The sequence below is a fragment of the Centruroides vittatus genome, unplaced genomic scaffold (assembly GCF_030686945.1).
Source record: "Centruroides vittatus isolate TY-2023 unplaced genomic scaffold, ASM3068694v2 contig_986, whole genome shotgun sequence".
NCBI classification, from domain to species: domain Eukaryota; kingdom Metazoa; phylum Arthropoda; class Arachnida; order Scorpiones; family Buthidae; genus Centruroides; species Centruroides vittatus.
This window is the reverse complement of record NW_027122655.1, coordinates 1,014,554-1,035,835: the sequence shown is the minus strand read 5'-3', so window position 1 is coordinate 1,035,835 and position 21,282 is coordinate 1,014,554. Positions and strand designations below refer to the sequence as shown.

General features: G+C 33.7%; 1 protein-coding gene across 4 annotated transcripts in view; it reads left to right on the top strand.

Annotated features, from left to right (window-relative positions):
• Positions 1 to 21,282, top strand: part of LOC136985993 (regulator of chromosome condensation-like) — a 64,203-nt gene that overhangs the window by 37,221 nt on the left and 5,700 nt on the right. For all 4 annotated transcript variants that reach the window (XM_067283425.1, XM_067283426.1, XM_067283427.1 and 1 more), the window contains 4 exons: positions 10,406 to 10,622; positions 19,616 to 19,759; positions 19,848 to 19,955; positions 20,021 to 20,176. In XM_067283425.1, the coding sequence (XP_067139526.1) occupies positions 10,406 to 10,622; positions 19,616 to 19,759; positions 19,848 to 19,955; positions 20,021 to 20,176 (625 nt within the window). The remainder of the gene's footprint in view (positions 1 to 10,405; positions 10,623 to 19,615; positions 19,760 to 19,847; positions 19,956 to 20,020; positions 20,177 to 21,282) is intronic.

The following is a 21,282-nucleotide window of genomic DNA, read 5'->3' as shown; positions in this document are numbered from 1 at the left end:
AAAAAAGAGCAGAAGAGGAAGCACAGAAACATTTTGAAGAACAACAAAAGAAAGCTGTTTGTAAAAGAAGATTATGACACTGCAGCAGAGTTTAAACCAGAAAAATGTAAAAGAAAGTGAAATACATGTGACAGGGCAAGTTTTGTTAGAAGCAGCAAACAAAAAAACTGGAGGAGAGGGCTATTAACAGCAAGAACATGAATGAAGTATGGGCAGCACATGTGATGCTTATAAGTGTTAAGTGTTCAAAAGCAAGTAGAAGCAAAAAAGAAGGAAGCTGAAAACATCCAGAATAATCTTAATAAAAGAACATTATCTTTCATGACTGATTATTTACAGAAGCCAAAAGACTTTTTAAGTATTCATGGTTTACTGGAAATACAGTAGCCCCTTGTTATATTGCACTTGTTAGAAGACAAAGAAAAAAGCACAATATAACCAAGTAATAAAAATTCTGGTTTTTTACTAAACAGATTATATGTGCTATGGAATCTCTATCCTCTGTTCTTTCATCAGTAAGTGTTTCTGATATAAAGTAAGCTTAGTTTTTCAATCCTGAATTTTATTCATGGTTATATCATATTAATTGACATTTTTGTAAACACTAATACCACGAATGCCCATTTAGCATGATTGTTTCTTAAACAATGACATGTAATGATAAATACTGTCAATATAAAAACAAAATATCAATTGTGATTTTATTATACATTACTATATAAATTGCTTATTAGAAATTTGTGTAATTTATATTTTTCAATAAAAATTATGAATGCGGTAATTGAAATTTAAAAAAAAATAATAAATATTGAATATATAATAGAACCTCAAAACTTATAAAATTACAGAGTAAAAATTCTCTAAAACCCAAAATAAAGTTAGTACCCTATAAAAATTTTAAACTCATCGTAGACTGCATATCTTATTAAAACACTACACTCATGACACCTTATAAATTTGCAGCCGTGTTTATTCGGTACAAACGAACGTTTTCGGTCGTGTTTAACGACCTTCTTCAGGAAATATCCAAAAAAATTCGAACACAACGAAAATCTGCAAAAACGAACAAACTTCGGAACGTTTTTAAAAATATTCTAAAGAGAATTGCGTGCGCCATCTCTACATCGATGCGTATTAAATAACACATTACATGAGAATAAAATAAAAATAAATAACAGACAATAAAAAGTAATATGCTCCTTGGAGACATTAAAAATAAAATACAAACATAAACTATGGTGCAAGCCGAACGGCGCACAGAACATAGGGAAGGAGAGGAGCTGTGCAGAGACAAAAAACTACGGTTTCTGTCCTTGTGTAGGCTTCCGCATATCCGCTTTTCTGAGGTTTACATGTCGCCTGAGCGCCAGGCTGCAGATATTTTACTAGCCTCTCTGAGGTTGATAGATTGTCCTTTTTGGCTTGCTTTGCAGATATGCCAAGCTTCTGTATAACGGAGGTGCTTTACGTTGCGAACTGTTTGTACTAATCTTGCTTGGGCCCATTCAGCTTGGACTTCTTGGGGATCTGCCAGGACGTAAGTCGCCAACGCTGTGCATGGTTGTTCGCTTCTTATATTTCTCTGATGTTCCGCCAGCCTTTCCTTGAGTGATCTTCTGGTGGCTCCGATGTAAAATAGCTTATTTTGCCTCCGTGTGTCCGTAATAGGGATCCTGTAAACCCCCGGAAGGGAGTTAGTGTCCATGGCGTCTTTATCCGCTCTTAGCAGCTGGTATATAGTGGGATTCCGTTTATATATTATTCTTTTGTTTGTGGCAGTTCCTATACGTCTATAGATGCTGCCCAGTTCCGCTTTGTATTCCATCAATGTAAACTCCTCTGTAGGAGGTTAGGAGGTTTCGCTCCTTATTGCGTGTCGTAATCTCGCTAGTGACAGCTTTAGGACTGATCCCGTTCTTCTGAGCTAGCTTAATGATGTAGTTCATCTCCTCGTTTTTGTCTTGGGTACTACTACAGTGTGTGTGTGCTCGTGCCACGAGCGCTCGGAATGCTGCGAGTTTGTACGTCGGCGGGTCGTGCGAGTTCCATGGGATAAAGATTGGGTTGTAAGTAGGCTTTCTGTATACCTTAGTACGGAAAGCTCCTTGGCTGTCGAGCTGTATAGATAAATCTAGAAAGTGTATAAGCTTATCATTTTCTTGCTCGAGTTCGATCTCGAGGCCGAATTTGTTATCGTTGATGTCCGTTATGAATTGGTGTAAGTTGGGTTTGACATTCCAGAAAACAACCACATCATCGACGTACCTTGCATATGTTAGGATTTGCGTTGCATATTTTGGCAGGAGTGCATTCTCCAGAGTTCTTAGGACCATCTCGCATAAAGTACCTGCCAGGGGGCTACCCATGGCTACACCCTTCTGTTGCGTGTAAGCGATGCCATTAAAGCTAAAGATGGATGAGAATGTGGTTAGGTGCGCCATCTCTAGTATTTGTTTTCTCTTCTTTTCTGGGGACTTGATCACGGTTAACAGGAAATCCCTTAGATGACAGAAGCATGGTTCCAGCTTGACAGAGGGATACAGAGCCTTGAAGTCTAATACGGTCATATATTTAATTTCTTGCGGGTTCATGTTAGCCATTTTCTGTAGAAGGTCTAGGGGTTGTTTTATGCTGTAAGGGCTCTGGGGTGAATATTTATTAACGAAGCCGTTAACCAACCTTTCTAGTAAGATTGTGGGTGCGCATCCTTTATCTACCACCGGCCTTAATGCCTTATCTTTTTTATGAGTTTTGGCGAACCCAAATAGCCTAGGTATCGAGGGAGAGTGGACTACGACTTTTGTCAGACCCAGTTCTTTAGCCAGCGGTGTGATGGCAAATTTTTTAATCCTTGCTTGTAGTTTCTCTATTGCATTTGGATGCGCTGTAATACACTGCGTGTCTTTTATGTATTTTAGCATGAGGTTGTCATAAGTACTTCTATTCATGACCACTAAGTCCTTTGACTTATCTGCCCTTGTGAGCACAATATTATTAGCTTTCAGCCATTCTTTAGTTTTCCTGATATAGTACCAGATGGGGTCGCTGTCTTTTTTACTATTTGCATGCTTGATTTTGAACGTGACTTCCCATCTAAACATTTCTTTCTTGATCTCACTGAGTCCCTCTATTGCCTGCTCGATTTCCGGCATGATTTTTCCATTACACGCCCGTGTTGTACACCTAGCTACGCAAGTGAAAGACAGACTAAAGACGAGGTATGGGAAAAAAATGGAATGGATAAGAAAGCACCAGGATACTCATTCTAGAACGCAGATAAACCATACTATTATATGCTGGGATAATATCACACTTCCCACATACGTGAAAGAAGCATGTAAATATGGCCCTAAATACGCCCCGAAACCTAAACTCACACTCGGAAAAATCATGCCGGAAATCGAGCAGGCAATAGAGGGACTCAGCGAGATCAAGAAAGAAACGTTTAGATGGGAAGTCGCGTTCAAAATCAAGCATGCAAATAGTAAAAAAGACAGCGACCCCATCTGGTACTATATCAGGAAAACTAAAGAATGGCTGAAAGCTAATAATATTGTGCTCACAAGGGCAGATAAGTCAAAGGACTTAGTGGTCATGAATAGAAGTACTTATGACAACCTCATGCTAAAATACATAAAAGACACGCAGTGTATTACAGCGCATCCAAATGCAATAGAGAAACTACAAGCAAGGATTAAAAAATTTGCCATCACACCGCTGGCTAAAGAACTGGGTCTGACAAAAGTCGTAGTCCACTCTCCCTCGATACCTAGGCTATTTGGGTTCGCCAAAACTCATAAAAAAGATAAGGCATTAAGGCCGGTGGTAGATAAAGGATGCGCACCCACAATCTTACTAGAAAGGTTGGTTAACGGCTTCGTTAATAAATATTTACCCCAGAGCCCTTACAGCATAAAACAACCCCTAGACCTTCTACAGAAAATGGCTAACATGAACCCGCAAGAAATTAAATATATGACCGTATTAGACTTCAAGGCTCTGTATCCCTCTGTCAAGCTGGAACCATGCTTCTGTCATCTAAGGGATTTCCTGTTAACCGTGATCAAGTCCCCAGAAAAGAAGAGAAAACAAATACTAGAGATGGCGCACCTAACCACATTCTCATCCATCTTTAGCTTTAATGGCATCGCTTACACGCAACAGAAGGGTGTAGCCATGGGTAGCCCCCTGGCAGGTACTTTATGCGAGATGGTCCTAAGAACTCTGGAGAATGCACTCCTGCCAAAATATGCAACGCAAATCCTAACATATGCAAGGTACGTCGATGATGTGGTTGTTTTCTGGAATGTCAAACCCAACTTACACCAATTCATAACGGACATCAACGATAACAAATTCGGCCTCGAGATCGAACTCGAGCAAGAAAATGATAAGCTTATACACTTTCTAGATTTATCTATACAGCTCGACAGCCAAGGAGCTTTCCGTACTAAGGTATACAGAAAGCCTACTTACAACCCAATCTTTATCCCATGGAACTCGCACGACCCGCCGACGTACAAACTCGCAGCATTCCGAGCGCTCGCGGCACGAGCACACACACACTGTAGTAGTACCCAAGACAAAAACGAAGAGATGAACTACATCATTAAGCTAGCTCAGAAGAACGGGATCAGTCCTAAAGCTGTCACTAGCGAGATTACGACACGCAATAAGGAGCGAAACCTCCTAAATACAGAGGAGTTTACATTGATGGAATACAGAGCGGAACTGGGCAGCATCTATAGACGTATAGGAACTGCCACAAACAAAAGAATAATATATAAACGGAATCCCACTATATACCAGCTGCTAAGAGCGGATAAAGACGCCATGGACACTAACTCCCTTCCGGGGGTTTACAGGATCCCTATTACGGACACACGGAGGCAAAATAAGCTATTTTACATCGGAGCCACCAGAAGATCACTCGAGGAAAGGCTGGCGGAACATCAGAGAAATATAAGAAGCGAACAACCATGCACAGCGTTGGCGACTTACGTCCTGGCAGATCCCCAAGAAGTCCAAGCTGAATGGGCCCAAGCAAGATTAGTACAAACAGTTCGCAACGTAAAGCACCTCCGTTATACAGAAGCTTGGCATATCTGCAAAGCAAGCCAAAAAGGACAATCTATCAACTTCAGAGAGGCTAGTAAAATATCTGCAGCCTGGCGCTCAGGCAACATGTAAACCTCAGAAAAGCGGATATGCGGAAGCCTACACAAGGACAGAAACCGTAGTTTTTTGTCTCTGCACAGCTCCTCTCCTTCCCTATGTTCTGTGCGCCGTTCGGCTTGCACCATAGTTTATGTTTGTATTTTATTTTTAATGTCTCCAAGGAGCATATTACTTTTTATTGTCTGTTATTTATTTTTTATTTTATTCTCATGTAATGTGTTATTTAATACGCATCGATGTAGAGATGGCGCACGCAATTCTCTTTAGAATATTTTTAAAAACGTTCCGAAGTTTGTTCGTTTTTGCAGATTTTCGTTGTGTTCGAATTTTTTTGGATATTTCCTGAAGAAGGTCGTTAAACACGACCGAAAACGTTCGTTTGTACCGAATAAACACGGCTGCAAATTTATAAGGTGTCATGAATGTAGTGTTTTAAAAATTTTAAAACTTTCTGTTGGGAATTAAATAAATCTTTTCCTTACACATTATGGTGAATTTGAAATTTCACCATAATGTGAAATTTCAAATTCACAGAAACTTGTAAATGAGAAGACAGTACTTAAAAGTAATAAATAAACAACTTTTAATATCAAAAGGAAACAAATGATATTTGATCCATCTACCTGTTTTACATATTTAGATCTTGACGAATTTATTGTTTTACCTTCAATGGTAGTTTCAAGGACAATAGTAGAAATAAAATACCATATTTCATTGCAAACAGAAATTCAATGGCAATTGGTAATTTAAAATTTATTGACTCAAATGCTTTTAAAATTTAGAGACCAGATAAGTGCGATATATCTGAATCTGCGATATAACAAGTAGCTACTGTATTACAGTATATACAGAAATTTTTAAAATATGTTTAACCATAACAGAATAAAAAGAAAATAAAAACAACTTTTACTGCTATTTTGCTGAGTTTTCCTTCCATATTTTTACTTTGTTTTGTCATTATTGCACTCTCTTCTTCTGTATTTCAATTCACTTTTCTCACTTTTTCACGGGGGAAATGGCATTCCAAGGCCTGAACATCTTCAAAATGTTGGTTTTTAAGATGCTTTAACCACTTGGAAAACATTAGTTTATTAGTGAAATATGCCAAGAAAGTTGTCGCTAAATCTTAATTCTTGTAGCATTTTAGCAAAACAACTAACTATAGCTTAAACCCTGCATAGAGTTTTGCAAAATATAGTTTAGGAAAACATTAGTATATGTGATTATTAAATCTTTGTAATAAATTCTAGTTATAAATTGGGAATAGCTTTTGTATGTAACAAAAATGTTTATAATTTTTTTTTTTTTTTACATATTGACAGTCTGTAACATTCAAAGCTAATGACTTAATTGTTTGAAATTGAATTATTGAAGAAGCAATACAAAGTTGTAGCAACAAGAACAAATCAAATTTACATACAGTTGAACTCAGTTATAACAAGCATCGGGGGACCACCAAGATTTCCTCATTTATAACTGTTACTCATTAAAAGAGGAGGAATTAAGAAAAGAGTTTAAGGTAAAAGTGTTAAAAAAGAATCCAATTCCCGGTTGATGTGCAAACATGGTGGTTGCTGAGTAGTAATTGCATTTTGAAAATTGGAGATGAGGTTTTGGGAAAAACTTCAGGGAAGGAACTTTGGTGGTGGAATGCTGTGGTACAAGTTAAACAAGCCACAGTTAAACAAAAGAAAGAGGCAAAGAAAAGGTGGGATCTGATGGGAAGGCCTGAAGATAAAGAAACTTATCATTTGGCAAATAAAATGACTAAAAAGGCAGTGGCTATTGTGAAAGCAAAGGCTTTAGAAGATGCTTATAAAGTTTTTGAAAGGAAGGGTGGTGAAAGGCAGTTGATGAGAATTGCCAAAGCAAGAGATAAGGCATCAAAAGATTTTATTTCTATTAAATTGATTAAAGATGATAAAGGAGTGGTATTACAGATTATGAGAAGGGTCAAGGAAAGATGGACAGAATATTTTAGGAATTTATTGAATGAGGAAAACTCCAGTTATTTATACAAGGATAGAGAGGCAAATGAAGGAGTTGTGCAAGATATTAGCATAGAAAAAGTGGAGAGGATGGATGCTTAGGGAAATGAAGATGGGCAAGCAGTAGGCATTGATCAGATTCTGGTTGAGGCTTGGAGAGGTTTTGGTAAGGAGAGGATTGATGTCCTCTGGGACCTTATGAAGAAACTCTGGCAGCAGATCTCAGATGAAGGGAGGAAGAGTATTCTTGTGCTGATCTTTAAAGGTAAAGGGGATGTACAGGATTGTGGAAACTACAGAGATATAAAGTTGTTGTCCCATACTATGAAGATTTGGGAGAAAATTGTAGAAAGAAGGATTAGGCAGGAATCTGAGATTGGAGAGGAACAGTTTGGCTTTTTGCCGGAAAGGAGTACAACTGATGCTATCTTTGCTGATGGAAAGGCACAGGAAATGCAAGAAGATTTGCTCATGGTGTTCATAGATCTAGAAAAGGCATATTCTAGGGTACCAAGGCAAGAGGTATGGAGATGTTTGAGAGAGAAGAATATTTCAGAAAAATGTTAGGCACGTCAAGGAAATGTATGAGGGAGTAGAGACCCAAGTTAAGAGTAGTGTGGGTACTACAGAAAGGTTCTTTGTTAATGTTGGTTTACATCAAGGATCAGCCCTTAGCCCTTATCTGTTTGATCTGATAATGGATGTGTTTGTGTGTGACGTGAAGTGTGAGGCTCTGTGGAGTATGCTGTTTGTGGGTGATATTGTACTTTGTGAACTTTCCCAAACCAAGGCTGAAAAGAAACTGGAAGATTGGAGGAAAGTTTTGAAAGAAAGGAGCATGAAGATCAGCAGAAGTAAAACAGCTTACATGACTCTGAATGGTAGAGACGAGTGTAGTATTAAAATCCAAAATGTGCCGCTTCCTTTGGTTCTGAGTTTTAAATATCTTGGGACATTTGTCGAGATGGGAGGAGGATTGAACTCAGAGATGCAGCATAGAATTCAATGTGGATGGATGAACTGGAAGCTGAGCAGTGTGTTATGCAACAAGAAAGTTAGCTGCAATCTGAGAGGAAAATTGTATAAATCAGTTGTTAGACCTGCAATGTTTTATGAAGCTTAGACATGGGCAATAACAAGAGCCCAAGAAAGAAAGATGGAGGTGACGGAGATTAGAATATTGAGATGGATGTGTGGAGGGTCAAGGAAGGATAAAATAAGGAATGGTTTTATTAGAGGTTGTTAAGGTGGGGTCCCTTGAGCAAAAAGATGCAAGAATGTAGGTTGAGGTGGTTTGGCCATGTAGAGTGAAGAAGCAACAATTGTGTTGGAAAGAAGATTGGAAAAATGATAGTAAGAGGAAGAGAGGAAGACCAAAGATGCATTGGAAAGATAAGGTGGAAGAAGACTTGAACCAGAGGGGATGTAAGAGAGAAGCCCTTGATAGGGTGAAATGGAAGAAAAGTATTAGAGAAGGAAATGCTGACCCCATATAAACATGGGAAAAGGTGAGGATAAAGAAAGAAAGAAAAGATTATATCTGTAAAGAGCAGTGATGTAACTTGGAGGATTTTAAAAACTGTTTGCTGCCTCAGGTGCAAACACATAAGGAGTGCCTTGTGGACAACAAAATTTGTAGCTACGTCACTGATAATTAGTGAAATTTATCTTTTAATTTTTAATTTTAAATAAGTTGATTCAAAAACAAATATTTACTTACATTATACTGTGCTTTTATTAATAGTTATATAAAATACAACATAATTAATCTTTCCTAGAATGCAGATTACTTGTATACAAGTACTCCCCAAAGTTAAAGATTAAATTAATATTAAACAATTTACTTTTTTGTAATTAAAGATAGTACTAATTAATAATATGCCCAATTTCAATAAAATCCATGTTAAAAACAAAGCATTAACAAATGTATCTCACTAACCTTATGAAGCTTTGCAAAAGTTAAATTATCACGAATGTTTTTGGTCCCTTTAGGACCTTCATCAGGTGGAATTCTAATAGAGAAAATCTTTTCGTTCTAATTCCCATTTCAGATGTGTTCAATTTTTTGAATTTTTTCTTTCAAATTTAAACATATAGCAATGTGTGCATGCATCAGCAACTATAATACCAGGTCATACATAGCATGCCATGTCATTCCCATTTCAGATGTGTTCCAATTTTTTGAATTTTTTCTTTCAAATTTAAACATATAGCAATGTGTGCATGCATCAGCAACTATAATGCCGGGTCATACATAGCATGCCATGCCTTTGAAAGCTGTTTTTCATCCTTTAAAGCAGAACACCAAGGCTTCTCAATCAATTTTAAGGATGAAAAACAGCTTTCAAAAGTGTGGCAGGCTATGTATGACCTGGCATTATAGTTGCTGATGTATGTGCACATCATTATATGTTTAAATTTGAAAGTAAAAATTCGAAAATTTGGAACACATTCGAAATGGAAATTAGAACGAAAAGATTTTCTCTACTAGAATTCCACCTGAAGAAGGTCCTAAGGGGACCAAAACGTTTGTGATAATTTAAATTTTTCAAAGCATTATAAGGTTAGTGAGATATATATGCTCAATTTCAGTTAGTTTTTTCATCTACAAATCTTGCTTTATTCTTCCATAATGTTGATACTGTTGAAGATGAGAAAGAAAACTTTCTACACACTTTAATGTTTTTAGCACCACAATTTAACTCTCGAGTGATTTCTACTTTTTTGAACATTGAAAGAAATTTTATTTTCTTTATAGCCTTTTTCTCATATAAGGGTTTTTCTAACTAGAGTATACTGTAAATTTTACAATCATAGTGATGATTAGGTAAATTGGCAGAGTAGATCTGGAAGTTAGTCAAGAAAGAGGGTATCCAGAAAGAAAGTTAAGTGGTAAATAGGCCTGTTATCCATACAGGTCATAAAACTGATTATCTAGTAAAAATCATCAAGTCATAAAAAAGTAACCCTTTCAGTTTTATCTAGTCTAAGAATTTAATATTGCATTTATTACTATTTGAACAATTAAGAATGTATGTTGTGTTTGCATGACTACTGAAAATTTGGTATATCCATGAAGTACCCTCATTATAATCATGAGAAAATGTATGGAAATATGCATAAATTAAAATTGTTATGACGTTTTGCTTGTTATAACTGAGTTCAATTGTATTTATTTTATTTTCAATTAAAATTGATTTTTATACTACATTTTAATAATTTTCCATGTTTATTATTAGGATAATGGTGGTCAAATTGGTCTCACTTCTGAAGGAATGCAGTCTTTTCCCATTCAGCTTTTATCCAATAAGAAAATTGTAAAAATTGCTTCTGGAAATAATCACTTTGTCTGTCTGTCTGAAGAAGGAAAAGTGTTAACTTGCGGAGTTGCTGAACAAGGCCAGCTGGGTAGAATTGCTAGTCAGTTTGCCGAACGTGGCGGTCGGCATGGTATAGGTAAATATTTAATCAGTTTTTCGAAATTTCATGTAAACGTTAATTATACAAGAATTATTTACTGAGAAAATTTTAAAAAGTTATTATTACAAGATTTTCAAAATTTTTGCTATCAAATAAATTCAACAAAATGTTTTCTTTTAATAAAAGAATATTAAAAAAAAATTATATACAGGGTTATTCATAAATTTGTGAAACATTTTAAAAATTTATTATTTATGAAGTACACAACATAAATTATTTTTAAACATTGAAATAAGGAAAAACTTTTCAAGGTTTTTTTTATATGAGTCACAAATGTTTAATCTTTTTTCCCTTGGCTGATGTGGCAGACATCTAGCTGATAATCCATTTCCTCCCAAGCATATGTCAGCACTTCAGTCTCTTGTAAAGAATTTGGTTGCAAGATGCCAATTTCTAAATTTCAGAGGCTATATTCATAGACTTGAACACAAACCATAGTTTGCTCACTGGGCCCTGGAAGTCTGAGTACGAGGAGAAACGTTGTAGACAGCCTTTATCCTGGAATTTCACATACCATTTCAGGAAAGTGTTAAATGCAGGTGGCACCTTATGGAATTCTGCTCAAAATTATCATTATACAGTTACAACAAATTAGGTTCTTGCATATTCCAACACACAAAATGATTTGTCACGTTTATTTAGGGCCATACTTGTTACTATTGTCTCTTAATGACAAATCACAGCAACTATGCATATGTACTATTCCTGAAAAAACTTGGAGTTTACCTGTATTTCAATGTTAAAAGTATAGTACCTGTTGTGTAGTTAATGAATAATAAATTTTTAAAATGTTTCGGACTTATGAACACCCTGTATTTACATATTATGATTCTCAGCGACTAGGGATGTTGTTCCAAACTTTTAGATGAACTCAAGAACCTGATCACATACACAGACACCAAAATAAACTTCTCACAAATAGTACAACAAAAATTCTGTTGGCTATGTCTTGCCGGTAATAGTGTTTTATATTTCTTGGTGGTTTTCTTGTACCACCTACAAATTTTGATAATCCTGATTTTTATAACCACATTGTATCATTAGTATTTGTTTTTATATAGAGCATTAATTAATTAATTCTCTTTAAAGCTTACTTTTTTTAATTTTCCATTTTTATTTCCATCAACTGTCTTAAAATGTTTTGAGAATTTCATACTTTCCTTCAGTATAGTAGCTAAATACATTGTTAAGTTAGTTATTTTTTGAGACATTTTTAGTACATACTGTACAATATATATCAAATACTTCATTTATTCATGATGATTTCATGGTAATTTTTTTAAAAATTAAATACTTTTAGAAAACCAGCACTGAATTAAAATTTAAAAAAACCTATAAAATATAAGGAAAAATAAGATTGATTCTAAACTTCAAAAATCTATATTATATAATTTACAAATATACTTTATAAAAATAATTAAATCTAAATGTTTATGAAGCTTGTTACAAAAGAATTTGACAGTTGAGATTTTCTCTTTCGTTTAACAATTGCCTGTACTTATTTATTGCATTTAACACTGATTGCTTAACAATAACACTTTTTTCTAAATCAGGATCATTTTCAATGAAAAAATTTAAAAGATTTTCAATGTCATTTAAGCACCTTTTTTAAATCTTTGATTACTGACACTTTTTTGATAGGAACTTCTTTAATTTTGTGTTCACCTTCTTTGGTTTCATTGCCAACAAGTTTTCTAAATCTTCCACTGAAAAACCATCATCTTTTGCATTTAATTAGTTTCTTACATCCTCTTTGTTGACATTTCTGAAACCTATTGATTGAACCATCTCAATAACTTCATTTCTAATTTCTTGAATGTTCTTTTCTTCTTCTAACACAACTTCTGGCTATAATTTGTGCCAGTCTCCATTTAAGAGTTTCTGAGTGACTTCTTTCCAAGAGCTATTAATATTTTCAATTTCATTTTTAATGGTATAGTTTTTCCAAAAACTTTTAATTGTTATTTGTTCTTTATCTTCTAGTTCAATTAAAATGCATAATGTACAATGCAGATAATATGCTTTAAATGTTGCTATCACTCCTTGGTGATCCATGCTTTTCTGTTAGCTTTCCATATTATAGATAAATTTGTTTTTATGACACCTTTTAATGCTCTTGGGTGTTTTGAATAGTAAACTAATAATAATTTTAATTTAAAATTGCCAGAGACATTTGATCCAAACAGTAATGTTAAATGGACTTTAGCTGCTTTGAACCGAGTGCTGATTTTTCTTCAATAGAAATTAAGCTTTTTTAACTAGCTGTTTCCAGAACAAACTGCTTTCATCAACATTGAACACTAAATTTAGTGAAAATTTTTCACATTCAATTATTTTCTTTGACTTTTATGGAAACTTCTTTGCAGCTTCAACATCTGCACTTGCAGCTCCTCCTGATAATTTTACACTATAAATTCTGGCCCTTTTTTAAAATTTCTCAAACCAACCACAAGAAGCCATTTCTTTTGCAATTTCTTCAGTTTGTTTAGATTTCAGATGATTAAACAAAACAGGCTGTTTTATTCTTTCAGATTGACTGAGTATTGTTGTTAATGTTGACTTCTCCATTCCTAAAGAATGTGCCACATCAGATTTTCTTTCATCCCTTTCAATATGTTGTATGATAATTAATTTTGTTTCTAAAGAACTTAATTTTTTTTTTCTGCGATTTTGACATTTTAACAAGATGAGTAGAAAAACAAAATATTATGTATTAATATTTACAAAATCTACAATAATGTATCAGAAAACAAAGCTTATTTATTGCAGTGCAGCACACTGAAACACACGTTATGAACTGTAAGTGATAACTAAATTATGCTAATGACACAAAACTGTTAAAGCAGATCATTTGAAACTTGGGAGTACGTGATGAGTCGCCTATCAGTCAATCAGATGACTTTTGAATGTTGACCTTCAAATTTTCATATTTTTATGTTAAATGGTACTTGAAATTGCAGACTTCATTATATTGAGGCTTTGTTACCAGAGGTATGCCTGTAATTAGAAAGACTAAACAAATGACATTTGATCTTTCTGCAACATTATAACCCTAGAGAGAAACATCTTTATTACTGATCTTTACATACTTTAGTTTGCAGTAGAAGTAGACCAAATAATCTCACTGGCACCAGTCTTACTAGCAATTTTTGAGAATTTTATTGTTTTATATTTGAATTTAGGATGAATATTGTGCTACCAGTCCAACACTTTTACTTGTTACCAAATCCTTTACATAGTCAGTGGTCCATTTGTCACTATTAACACTTTATTATATAAACACATTACAGTATTCTTTCCAAAAGTGCTAGCAAAGGAGTTAAGCAGCTGAGCAGTGAAAGTTAACTACTCAGCACCCATTATTTTTTTATGGACATGCAGAAACATCTCAGCTCCAGCTACTCAAAAAATCAGATTGCTTGCATATACAGGCTGGTTATAATTAAAGTTTCCCTACTCAGACCTGTATAGAGTCTGTTTTCGTTGACGTATTTTGAGGAAACTTGGTATATATCTTATATGGACCTGGGGAAAAGGAAAATGCAAAAAAAATAATTCGTTCAAATTTCTACCACTAGGTGAAAAAATGGCACATGAAGTACAAAAAAAGACAAAATGGAAACACAAAAGGTTTTTTTCGTGACATTTGTTTAACGTGCAATCCATTTGCATCAATCGCATGTTCAAAGCACTTTACAATGTGTTTGATGGTAGCCTGATAAGTTTCTTGAGAAATTGCAGGAATACAGCGTGTTATGCTTGCTTTCAATTCAGGCAGAGTCCGTATGCCTCTTCTATAGACACAATCTTTCAGATATCTCCACAACCATATGGACTCTGCCTGAATTGAAAGCAAGCATAACATGCCATATTCCTGCAATTTCTCAAGAAACCTGTCGGGCTACTGTTGAACATGTGATTGATGCAAATGGATTTCACATTGAACAAATATCACGAATAAAAACCTTTTGTGTGTTTCCATTTTGTGTTTCTTGTTCTTGATGCACCATTTTTTCATCTAACGGTAGAAATTTGAACTAATTGTTTCTTTTGCATTTTCCTTTCCCCCATGGTCCATATAACATATATACCAAGTTTCATCAAAATATGTCAATGAGAACAGACTATATGGGTCTGAGTAGGGAAACTTTAATTATAACCACCTTATATTTTGAAATAAATACAGCAGTTTTAACCCCAGTGATTTCACTGGGGTTAAAACTGCTGTATCCAAATAATTTAATCCAAACTGATTTGTGGAAGATTAAGAGAAAGTGTAGAAAAGCTGACCATAAAACTTAAAGAAATATAATAAGGTGTTCCACAAAAGTATAGAAGTGCTGCAAATTTACTATACGAAGGTTAGGAATTACAAGTATGATGTAGCTACCTTTCTTATATTGTTCAGGATTTATGAAAACATAATTTGTCGAAACTCATAGTTTCCTATATCGCAGAAAACTGCAGAAATTATGAAAAAAAAATGATTTTAAGCACTACAAATGTATAGAATCAAGTAGTAAATGAATGCAAAAAGCTTTAAATAATAAAAATAGTTTAATTTAGTAATTTTTTTTGCACAGCTTCTGCACTAATAACATCGAAAATGCAATTTGGCATGCTATCAACAAGGTTTTTTTTTGTGATTGATGCCTCAAAGGAGTTCCAAGCACTGACAATTGCTTGTTTTAAGTGTTTAACATTGGCATACTGGCAATTTTGGTCATAAATTTGGCAAACCAAGATCCCCAAATGTTTCCATAGGGTTGCAACCAGGAGAACAAACTGGCCAATCCAGAAGCCTAACCTATTTATTTTCAAACCAATGTTACATATCTTGTGATACATGGATAGATGTATTGTCCTGCTGGAAAATAAGAGGAATTCTTCTGAATCTGTGTTTGTATGGCAGCAATTTGTTCTCCAGAATCTGTTGATAGTTGACACTGTTCATGTGACAGGTAACGAATGCCAAATCCAATTTTCCAATGCAGAAAAAGTACTCCAAACCATACTCCAACTACCAAAGTTCTTTTGCAAAAAGTACTTGGGCTCTTTTTGTAAATCACACCAATGTTTAACCATCTTGCCCATCCAAATTAAATTTTTTTTGTTAAAAAGATTACCTATACAACAAAAAGGTTGTTATTTCTTGTTCTAGCACAATAGGACTAAACAAAACAAAAAACTTACCTCATTCCATTGAGTGGCTTTATTTTTCCTAGCAAAATCGAGTCAGGCAGTTTTGTGCTCGCGCTTAAGAGCAGGGGTACTTCTCATTTGAGATTGAACAATGTTGTTGTTGTTGTGTAAAACCCTTCAAACAGTTTTGTGATGTACTTGAATACCCAAATCATCTCGAATTTGGTGTGGACGCAGTGGATTAGAGACTGCATTAACAATTCGTCTGTGAACTCGGAGGGTAAGCTTTGAAGGACATCTACTTCTACACTTTGGGGCATAATTTGCAGGATTTGACAAATAATGCTAAACTACCTTTTGTGAACTTTTGATGCTGTTTGCTACTGCCTGTGAATCAGTGCTTCTCAAAGTTATAATTTTTCCTTTCTCAAAGTTGTTAAATGGGTACCATGAGACATGGTGGAAAAAAAAATTTCTACACTTGAAACTTGCAACAAAGATGGCAATTCTATGCTTAAGTGGCAGAATGTAAATTGATTACATCATTATTCCATAGTCAGCTACGAATTAGAAGCTCAAGTTTCCTAAAATTACATTTTTACAAGTTAAGTGCTGCATTACGCATTAAAAAATTGTTTTTATATATTAAAAACCTCAAAAGACTAATTTTCAAAGACTAATGCACCTCAAAAGACTAATTTTTTTTTAGCAGTTTTATACTTTTATGGAGCATCTTACAAGGATGTCTTTTCATGAAAAAGTGTAAGTAAATATTTGATATTGTATGCACTAAAAAGGTCTCTAAGTAACTAAATGAACAACATATATAGGTACCATACTAAAGGATTAAAATTTCCAAAACATGTTTTAGATAGTTGATAGAAAATTTAAAAAAGTAAGCATTGAAGTGGATTAATGTTCTGTATAGAAACAAATTTCTCTTAAAAATAAAACATCAAAATCTTGACAAAGGCCAGCACAGAAGTTTAATTCACACTACAAATGTTTTTGATCTTCTGAGATCTGCATTAAGTTTGTTCTAAAACAGAATGCTCAGAATGTTGCAAAATTCAAATTTAAATTCTGTAAACAAACCAATCAGATGTACAGTACTTCCAAGCAATTGAAGTAATTGCAATCAGAAAGACATATCAAAAAGTGTTTGCCAAGCATAAGAAATCCATCTTTACTTTCTTGGCTCTGTTATATATAACAGAGGAAAAGTATGGCAATCAGTCAAAAAGTGACCCCCCCCAAGATTTTTACATCTTTTGACTCGGGATCTTGAAATGTCAAAAAATAAAAAAACTTCTGGGGTTTTTTTTCTGTATGTATAGATGTTAGTGTGTTTGGGGGCACGATTTTGTTCACTCTCTTTGAAACTTAATAACTTCTGTTTTTTGTTGAAAATTTCTGAAATTTTGCAGGAAGTTTGTGTATTAGGGTGATTGATTCTATTAAATTTTGGTGATTAAAGATCCAGGGAATGGGGAGATGAAGGAGGTTGTGTATATCTTCAGTTCAGTCAAACTTAATGACAATTTTACTCGGTATTAGCATTTACAGTTTTTTATAAAACCCATCCCTACCTTCAAAATTAAGCTTTTTGCCATTTTATAATAGTTAAAATTATAAAAAGTTTTTCAATAAAATATCATAACAAATGATGCCCCCACACAATTTTAAATGTTGCTGGGAAAGTTAAGCAACTCCTTGCTGGATTTTAGTTATTCTTTAAAATGAATACAAAATACTTGTTGGTTCACTTTGAAGATTTCCAGAGTTTCCAGTTCTCTGAGTTGATTCATAAGGATAGTGGGTCTTGCCATACTATCCTGGTGTAACTTCACTTAAACATTATCATAAGCTTATACAGACAGGGCAGTGGATTGCTTCGTGGTATCAATATCATATTTGTGTTCTTTAACTCTTGCTTGGATCAGGAATTTTTCATATATCAAAAGATCCCTGCTTCCTGGTCACTGACCTGCTTTGGTGTCTTTATGCATATTTTATTATTATTTTTTTTAATTATTTATTTATTCGATTCATTTAAAAAATACATTCTGTTTGTATTCAAAAATACCCAATCGTGTTTTTTGTAGACAAATGAAAATGTTAGTATTATTTTAAAAAATGTTTTTACACTTAGTTTCTTTGGTGTTTTTGTGTTATTTGATTGCTTGGAGGTAGAGTACATCCAGTTGGTTTGTTTACAGAATTTAAATTTGAATTGTGCAACTGTTCTGATCATTTAATTTTAGAGTGATTAAACTTGTTGCAGATCTTAGAATATCAAAAATGTTTGTTGTGTGAATTAAACCTCTGTATGGACCAAGTAAAGGTTTTGATATGGTTTAGTTTCTAGTTCAGTTTTGTGGACAATATAACTTTGTAGCAAATTTCTCTTTTTGGCTGCAACTTGAAAAAATTGTAGACCTATAAATTCCCACCATTGTCTGTCCATCCTTAATCTCAAGAACAGTGTTAGATACATGAAAGTCAAGACCAGATATAGAAGACTTAGGGGCAAGAGTCCCCAATTAACTATATATGAACTTTGATGCAAACCAGATGTCATGTTAGTTCAATTCAAAACTTAAAATTAAAAATATGATTAAAAATTGCAGCCTGGCAGCCAGATTAAATATTAAAATAAATAATTTATTTTAATATTAGAATTATAAAGAAAACTGATAAATGTATAAATATGCTACAGTTACAACTATATCATATACAGTCAAACCTGTTTTTATGCGGTGGATAGGGACCGCATAAAAAAAAGCATAAAAAAATCGCACAAAACTTCACGACTGGCTATAAAAAATAGTTTTCACAACACAATTAAAAAAATATTTTTTTATGGGAACCGCATAAAAAAAGTCTCACATAGAAAATAACTCAAAACCGTGCGAAATACAATTTATTGACAACAGATGTCAGCACTTGACTGCATCGTCTCATCTATCGTCTGTTTTACATATTTTTGTCCAGGTGGTGTTTTGTTGACAAAAAATAAATTATTTCATTTTTCACATATTCATGCAATAATATTACTATAATAAGTTCATTTATGCTATAATAAGTTTATTTAGCTATAATAAGTCAACGTGAGACATGACAAATCGCACGAGACTAGTCACCAACTATACCGCACAAAAAAGACCGCATAAAAACAGGTTTGACTGTATGTTGTTTTTAGAAATAAAAACTTATAATATCCCAAACATTCAGAATAAATGCTAAAATAATTTTAAATTAATACAAATTTGAAAAAGAAAAAATTGAGTATGTCTTTTCTTATAACAGAAAACATCTTGAAATTGCAAATGAAGTATATTTTGCTTTTTTGTAACAATTGTTGACTTCATTACATATTTTCTCATTGATACTAAGTGAATAATATACAATATGTAATAAAATAAACATTGCAAAGCCTAATATGTATATAGAAACATCATCAAATGATCATCTAAATAGTTGATTCTGGAAGCAAGAGCTTGCTCAGGGTCTGGGTGGTGCAACTGGCAAATGGAGGTTGTGGGTTCAAGCCTCACCCCAGGTCAGTTCTTTTCTTCCAGATGGCTCTAAATTATTTAGTAGATTATTAAAAATTATAATTATTAATTTAGTTAAGAAAGGGCACCTAATATCTACCTCTATAGCAAGTTACTTAATATTAATTATTAAATTAGTGGAGTTATAGCCCGACTATTTAGATAATCATGTGGTGATGTTTCAATATGTAGTATTTTTAACTTTATCATTAACTTGATTTTGGAATGATCATTATTTATGCTATAATTTCAATTTATTTTATGAATTAGATTATATATTGATACCTACAGAAGTGAGAAGTAAAAATAAAATATCATATGATAATATTTGGGCCGGACAATTTAATACATTCATCAGAGAGAGAGACAGCGGAATTATTTATGGTTGTGGATTGAATCAGTTTAAACAGACATGTAAATATAATATTTCGAAATGTTATCTTTATAAATGCTTAAGAGAGAGATTATTTTATGCTTGAAGCTGAAAAAAAATTTTTCACAGGCAATTCAGATCTGACGGAGTGTTTTGTTCCAGTAATTACAATGCGGGGAATGAAATGGAAGGAAATCTGTAGCGGTGAACACCACACAATAGCTTTGGATGAAGACAGTAATTGTAATTTAAAATAGTTTTACTAATTATTATTATTTTAATAATGGGAAATTTTTTTACAGGCCATTTGTACTCTTTTGGTAGAGGTGATTTTGGTAGATTGGGTCTAGGAAATACAGACGATTCGACTGCACCTACATTAATTCCCACTTTACAAAATGAAAAGTGTGTTAGTATTTCTGCTGGAGATAGGTCGTCATTTGCTGTCACAGATCAAGGTAAATATGCTTTCAAAATTATAAATTTATTGATTAGTCATAGTTATTTATTTACACAATTAAGTTTTGAATATTCTTTACATATTAGAAATGTGATTTATTTTATATTTTATTATTGGAATGAATATGTTCAGAAGCCTTTACACTTTTCTTAAAATTCATAATGATTTTATTTTTGAACAATTTAGATATAAGAATTAAAAGTGAATGTTAATACTGAGTTGGGCATATTTCATTGACATCTTATTTTTAATGAAATAAAATCCACAAACTGCATTGTATGGGTCAGATATAAATTGTTGATAAAAAAAAATCATTTAAATGGTATCATTCTTGAAGCATTTGCATTTTCACAAGTACTGTTTGTGCTGTGAGGTCTAAAAACACAAAGTTTAAGTATGAGATACAGTACTAAGTGAAGATTGCTATGAATATGTTTCATATAACCATGGTGTGATTCAGAGGGGACATATCCCCCTATATTTTTGTACTTGTAAATTGTCCATCTCCCAAGGTATACAGGTATCTCTTGTACAGCACAGTTTGGGAAATCCTCCGTACAAAATTCCACTATTTTTAAATGTAAACTTTGTTATTCGATAATTTTTATTTAAGTAAGCATGCATATCTCAAATTTTTCCACCGATTTTAGAATATTGAAATTTTCAATTTGTTTTGTGCCTTTCTTCAGGTTTACTTTAATGAAAAACTGATAAAGGAATTTTCCTCTCTTGACCTAGCTTTCCTATCAACCAGGTATTGTTGTTGTTGTTTTCAGACTTCAGCTTTTAAGACAGTCAGGTTGTCCAACAGACCTGAAAACCAGGAAATGTCAAGGAATTTGGTATTAAACCTGGAAAAGGAAAAAATATTATTACTACAATGCATGTAATGCATCATATAATGGAAAGGGGACAACAGAAACAATTTGAATGTGCACATTGTTGTATCACATGATATGAATGATGATCTAAGATTACATTATGCATGCTAATTAAATTTAAGTGTAATACAGTAGAGACTCGTAAATCGGCACCCCGGTAATCAGAATCGCCGGTAATCGGCACAATTTTCAGTCGGACTGTCTCATGCTGAATCGAATGTTT